At 40.5% G+C, this 7,007-nt stretch overlaps 2 protein-coding genes across 2 annotated transcripts in view; one reads left to right on the forward strand and one right to left on the reverse strand.

Moving 5' to 3' along the window:
• LOC147024932 (thrombopoietin receptor-like) overlaps window positions 1–5,221 on the forward strand; it is a 73,056-nt gene extending 67,835 nt beyond the window's left edge. The window contains exon 12 of the mRNA XM_085885351.1: window positions 300–5,221. Within this exon, the coding sequence (XP_085741477.1) occupies window positions 300–905 (606 nt within the window). The 3' untranslated portion in view covers window positions 906–5,221. The remainder of the gene's footprint in view (window positions 1–299) is intronic.
• LOC147024933 (uncharacterized) lies at window positions 1,486–3,052 on the reverse strand. Its single transcript, XM_085887055.1, has 3 exons — window positions 2,852–3,052; window positions 2,340–2,769; window positions 1,486–2,192 (listed from the first exon to the last, which is right to left on the reverse strand). The coding sequence occupies exons 1-3, from the start codon at window positions 3,050–3,052 to the stop codon at window positions 1,486–1,488; spliced, it is 1,338 nt and encodes a 445-aa protein (XP_085743181.1).
• Window positions 5,222–7,007: the final 1,786 nt, after the last annotated feature.

A 7,007-nucleotide genomic window follows, 5' to 3' on the forward strand; every position in this document is an offset into this window, starting at 1 on the left:
TGTTACAATGAAGGAATTGAAACGCATCCTGTATCGGGAGGTTTCATGACTCGAGTGCTGGGATTTTCCTGCTTGCAGGTGCCATAAGCCACAGTCTTTCATGAGTACCACGATGTGGATGAAATTTTGTACTGAATATTCATCTTTTCAAGTTTCATAATTGCAAAGAATTGTCTTTTCTCATGCTAACAACAAATGGTGTTCATTGAACGTGCTTATGTTTTGTGATGATCGTCTTCAAGAACCTTCCAAAGTTTTGTCAATCATTTTCTGGATTGTTTGGTGTGTTGTTCACACAGGACTGGTTGGCTAGTACATGGATTTCGGCTACCAGAGCGCCTGGACCGAGTGATGTGTCTGCTTGCGCCATTGAGGTTCTCTCTGAGATGCAATCTACAGAGGAAGCGAAGCAGAGCAAAGAGATAAGCAACAGTGCTGAGCCCAATGATTCAGGCCACAGTTCATGCAATTGCTTCCTCCATCCACTACTTATGAATGACCTTTCAGTGCCTTTAGTGAATGGAAAACTTTATCTGTGTGCAGTTGAGAAAAATTTGAACTGTGATAGTAGAGCAGCTTCAGTAGAGACAAATGATGACCTCTTCCAGCTCACAGTGGCTGCAACTAATCCAGCAGAAAGGAAGAATAGTTGTCAAAACTTGCCATATATAGCCATGTTTCCTCAAAACACTGTCATGGAAAATAATGAGGACAGCTGTCTGTCACCAAAGTTGGCACAAATCGCAATGGGTACAGTCCAGCAAATCCATGACATGGTCCCTGAAATAACCTGCAATTTGTTGCATATCGAATGCAGGTTGGAATGTCTCAAAGAAAGTACGGGCAGCTTAAAATACAAACAAGAAACAAAGATTGTTCCTTTGTATGTAAACAAACACAAGTAACAATTGTTATGCTTGTTGGTGATCTGGGACACACTACCTCAAACAAGTGGAAAGGCAGGGCTCCATTCAGCTGCTATCGTAGTCGATTTGACGTTTCTATCTGTTCAATACCAAACCAAGAAATGTCCTTTCCTATGAATTTTTTATGTTTATTTGGAATCATATGAGATCACAGGACAATTCGAGCTTGGTTGCCCAAATGGAAACTTTGGGCAATTCTGGTAATTTGCATAATCCAAGATGGCTCCCGATCACCATCTCGATAATTTAATTTTTTTACCCGCTTGTCCTAAAATTGTGTGTAATACCTCTTTTCAGGTTTTTTATGCATGTAGAATCCATTTCTGATGTTATTCCTTCGATTACAGGTCTATCTCATGCGTTGAAGGCCAGATAAAGGTTAAATTTGATCTCGGGGTGAACAGCGAATTGAATCAGCTTGATGAACATTAACGATTCACTTTATTCATGTTTTCTTCATGTGAAAAATATCACTAACATGTCACAAAAGCTGGTATTCACAATTACATAAGTGTAAAATGATACAATAAGGCGATAATTGTCATCTTCCCCAACTGAATCAAATTTCTTTATGCTCCCACTCATAATCGGGATCAGAAAGACCATCTTCATCCTCCTGGCCTTTGCTCTCCTGATCGGCATCCTCATCAAAATTCTCTTTCCCAACATCCTGATCCACATCATCCTCCTGCTCTACGTCATCCTCATGAGCCTCCTCCATATCGACGTACTCCTCATCTGTAGTTTGAACATCTCGTCTCTTTGAGTGTGGATTGCAGCAGCCATCTTCACCAGAGCAGTTACAGTATGATGTACATGAAAGATGTTCTTTGTGGCAGCCACATGCCTCAGTGATGCACTTCTTACTCTGTGCCCTACATTGACACCGGATCATGTCAATTATCTCTGGCAGTGCCAGGTCACCCTTAGCAGTGACAGGAACAGGGATATTATCCTGAATCTCCCATCCAAATTTTGTGAGATCAGCTGAATCATCGGGTGGAGCTTGGTGGTCTGCCGCTTTCCACAACATCACTTGTAAATGAGCCCTCAACACGTGTTGTAACAAGTTGGTCATTGTTGGAGGAAGGGCCATTACTTTGGGACTTTTCTTTTTTTTGGTGAATAGCGTAAAGCGAGCAGATTCCATAGAAGTTCCCAGTACCTGACCATACAGAGCGAGGAAGAAAGGTTTTGCTGCTTCCAGCAAATCAGCTTCTCTGGTGCCCACCTCACCCAGCACATCAGACAAGCCCGGGAAGTTCCCTGCCAGCAAAGTTTTTAGTGTGCCGATCTTGCCTTTGCCATGCGGCTATGAGGTTGTGTCGCACCCACTGAGGGCGTGCACGCCAAGGAGTTGCAAACATTTTGGCCCTAGGTCAGCACAGGTTGCATTGATATCTAGAACTGTACCGTCCCAACGCTCCATTTGTACTTTGCACTGTAGGTCTGCCCGATACACCCAATACACCAACAGAACAAACACATCAGTGTCATCACTAAGCATGCATACCACACCCTTTCCAGAGGTGGCTGCCACAAGGACATAGGAAATCATGGTGATGTCTGCTTCGTCATGACCAAATGCACCATCGTCGCGAGTATCCATCGTTACATTATCGTCAACAGTGAAGGTGTACAACATGCTCGCCAGCCTCCGCTGGTTGTTCTTGCTCTTTAGGATGACATCTCGTTTGGGAAAAGGACTGGCAATGGAGAGCTCATAGTCGATGATAATATCACCAGCCCGGCGCATTCCCTCATGGTCCTTCGCAGAGACATCTTGGTACTTGTCAAAGACCACGATCTTCTCAGTGGCAGCTGGGTAGTGACTCAAACGACCCTGGATCAATCACATCATCACCACAATAAGTAACCAGCTTGGTGAACATTTGCTTCCATGTCAACAAACCACCATGACTCACATATTTGTCATAAAGTTCAATGGCTGTCCAAGTGCATAGTTTTCTATTAGTGTACATTTCATCGATAAGCAGGTTCAAAGCGGCATCATCAATCGTGGGGCTTTGGTCAGCATGCACAGGATTTTTCCTAAATTCATCATAACAGCGAACATGATACTGTGCCTCAGCTGCGGATAAGTCATCTCCGCCATGACAACGCATAGCAACTTCCCGACTCCACACATCATTTCGATCATCACAATCGTGTAATACAACAGTCTTGAAGGGTGGAGCATCCTTGACACCCTTTCTTTCGCACTGTACCACTCTGTCCCATCTATTGGGGTGTTTAGGATTTACAGGCTCACAAGATGCAGCACAAAACAAACATTGTTTCTTAAAATGAAACTCTTTTTCTTGTGATCATCTGATTCTGGCAGTTGGTGGTTCTTCACTGTCTATAGAACCCTCCTTCCTCTTCTTATCCACAACTTTTTTGACATGATACTTGGAGGTGAATGAGCAGTAGCAGCCTTGATGAACTTCTACTAATGCCTCATAGCCTTGCGAATCCAAAACATACTGCATTCTCGGAAGGGTTTCATCGTCATGCCGCTCTGTTGCACATTCGATAAGTCGTTTTACTGCTTATAGCTTGAATGTTCTTACTCGTCCAGACTTGCTGCAGGTCGGGAGAAAGCACTTCCCAGCATCAGGTGCTGTATCGGTCATCTCAAATCATGCGAAATAAACACTAAAATTAGGAAGAAAATTGCACAAATGCAGGCAACTTTTAGCTATAACATTATATATATATATATATATATATATATATATATATATATATATATATATATATATATATATATTTATATATATATATATATAATATAATATTTTTCGTTGCCATTTCGTTGAAACATCGAATGGCTGTCCACACAGAGGTCAAATGTAACCTTGACCTGAACTTTTGCACGTGAGATTGACATGCAATCGAAAAAATAATATCAGAAATGGATTCTACACACATGAAAACCCTAAAAAAGATGTATTACACACCATTCTAGGATTAGCGAGTCAGATGCTAAATTATTGAGATGGCGTTTGGTTGCCATCTTGGATTATTAAAATTACCAGAGTTTCCCAATGTTGCCATTTGGGCAACCAAGCTCAAGTTGTTCTCGGTACCCATATGAATATAAATCGACAAAAAAAACTTCATTGGAAAGAGCATTTCTAGGTTTAGGAAATGACAAATCGACTATAGGGTGGTTAAAGTCGAAACTTCTTTGTCATGTAAATTTCTTTATTTTTAAACTTTTGTTTTTTTACAAAATCACCTTATGTTGTAAGCTCCAAATGAAAGAATGTTTTTTTGTTTTTTTTTAAAGCTTATTCTAGTTATCATGGTAAGTATTAAGGCTATTGTACCACAATAAATATTAGGTATAAGTATTATTGTACTTTTAATGGTAAGTCAAACATAAGATCATAAGATATGGCTAACGATTAATACTCATAGAACTAAAGTAATGGCATTCAACCAGTTGAGAGAGGTCTCAATCAAATCAAACTATGAAATAAAACTTGAGACAGCCATTGACTTCAAGTATCCTGACTCCTGAGTTAACACAACTGCTGAGGACATCAAAAAAAGGAATGCTGCCGCATGGAGAGCTTGTAACGAACTTTCAAAAATATGGAGGTCAACACTCTCTCAACATATCAAGGAACGGCTGTTCATGGCAACATCTGAGTCCATCCTGTTTTATCGAAGTGAAGCATTGGACCCTCACTGCGACCCACGAGAAGGGACTTCATGGACGCTACACTCGACTACTCTGTTCAGCTTTCAATGTCCAATGTTCTGAACATCGGACAAAAATAACTCCATGCTGTCGGTTAAACTTCTGAAGCTGTCGGTTAAACTGAGAAAAAGACGTCTCAGGATTGCTGAGAACTGCAACCATCGCAGAAACGAACCTGTTTCCAATCTTATCCTCTGGACACATAAATGTGGGAGGATGAAGTGGGGCAGACCAGCTCTCAACTACATCAACATGTTGAAGAAGGATTCAGGCCTGCAGACAAAAGGACTGCACACAGCAATGCTTGATTGAGAGGACTGGAATCTGAGGACCAATGTCATCTGAGTTTGACCAAAATTAATAGAAAGGGTCGAATTTGGAAAAAAAAATACAAAGAAGCATATAATGTTAATGGTGGGAACTCATTCTTACTGGACGTATTTTGGTGTGCTGACTCCAAATGAAGTGTTTGTCAGACTCGATTTTGAGATTTTAACCCTTTAATGGCCGTTCTTCAGCACATTCACTTGAATCGTCTGCTGGAGTTTTGATATTGTGAATAAAAATATACCACAAACGTTTAGTCGTGGCGATTGGATATTCTGTGCATCATTGGCCATAAATATGTGTTAAAATGTCCATTAGCAGATAAACATAGAGTGGGATTACAGACGTGCTGGAATTCTGGTGATTTGATGATCAGGCTTTCATGTTTGGTGAATTTGTTTGCCTATATTAGCCAGTCAAAAGTGTGTATGATGTTTGAAGATTACATCATGTTGCAAAGAGCAACAAGAAAATTTTATCTCGGGTCCCAAAACACCCCATTAGCTCAGATTAATTATTTTAACTATATATATATATATATATATATATATATATATATATATATATATATATATATATATATATATATATATATATACATACACACATCTGCATAACTAATCAAAAGTTTATACACACCTACTCATTCAATGGTTTTTCTTTATTCTTACTATTTTCTACATTGTAGAATAATAGTGAAGACATCAAAACTATGAAATAACACAAATGGAATTATGTCATCACCAAAAAAAGTGTTAAACACATCAAAGTATTTTAAATATTTTAGATTCTTCAAAGTAGCCACCCTTTGCCTCGATGACAGCTTTGCACACTCTTGGCATTCTCTCAATCGGCTTCATGAGGTAGTCACCTGGAATGCTTTTCCAACAGTCTTGAAGGAGTTCCTACATATGCTTACCACTTGTTGGCTGCATTTCCTTCACTCTGCGGTCCAACTCATCCCAAACCATCTTAATTGGGTTAAGGTTGGGTGATTGCGGAGGCGAGATCATCTAATGCAGCACTTCATCACTCTACTTCTTGGTCAAATGGCCCTAACAGCCTGGAGGTGTGTTTTTGGGTCATTGTCCTGTTGAAAAATAAATGATGGTCCCACTAAGCGCAAACCAGATGGGATGGCATATCGCTGCAGAATGCTGTGGTAGCCATGCTGGTTGTGTGCCTTGAATTCTAAATAAATCGCCGACAGTGTCACCAGCAAAGCACCCTCACACCTTCACACCTCCTCCTCCATGCTTCACAGTGGGAACCACACATGCAGAGATCATCCGTTCACCTTCTCTGCATCTCACAAAGACACGGCGGTTGGAAACAAATCTCTCAAATTTGGACTCATCAGACCAAAGGACAGATTTCCACTGGTCTCATGTCCATTGTTCATGTTTCTTGGCCAAAGCAAGTCTCTTCTTATTATTCATCTCCTTCAGTAGTGGTTTCTTTGCAGCAATTCGACAATGAAGGCCTGATTCACGCAGTCTCCTCTGAACAGTTGATGTTGAGATGCGTCTGTTACTTGAACTCTGTGAAGCATTTACTTGGGCTGCAATCTGAGGTGCAGTTAATTGGTGATTTCTGAGGCCAGTAACTCTAATAAACTTATCCTCTGCAGTCGAGGTAACTCTGGGTCTTCCTTTCCTGTGGCATTCTTCATGAGAGCTTGTTTCATCATCGTGTTTGATGGTTTTTGTGACTGCACTTGAAGAACCTTTCAAAGTTCTTGAAATTTTTCAGATTGACTGACCTTCATGTCTTAACGTAATGAGGAACTGTCATTTCTCTTTGCTTAGTTGAATTGTTTTTACCATAATATGGACTACTACAGTACGGACAAAATAATGGTCTTTTCCCAAATAGGGCGATGTACTGCATACCAACCCGACCTTGTCACAACACAACTGATTGGCGCAAATGCATTGAATAGGAAATAAATTCCACAAATTAACTTTTTACAAGGCACACATGTTAATGGAAAAGTATTCCAGGTGACTTCCTCATGAAGCTGGTTGAGAGAGTGCCAAGAG

The sequence above is a fragment of the Eptatretus burgeri genome, chromosome 6, assembly GCF_056783735.1.
Source record: "Eptatretus burgeri isolate ZD-2024b chromosome 6, Ebu_testis_v1, whole genome shotgun sequence".
Taxonomy (NCBI): domain Eukaryota; kingdom Metazoa; phylum Chordata; class Myxini; order Myxiniformes; family Myxinidae; genus Eptatretus; species Eptatretus burgeri.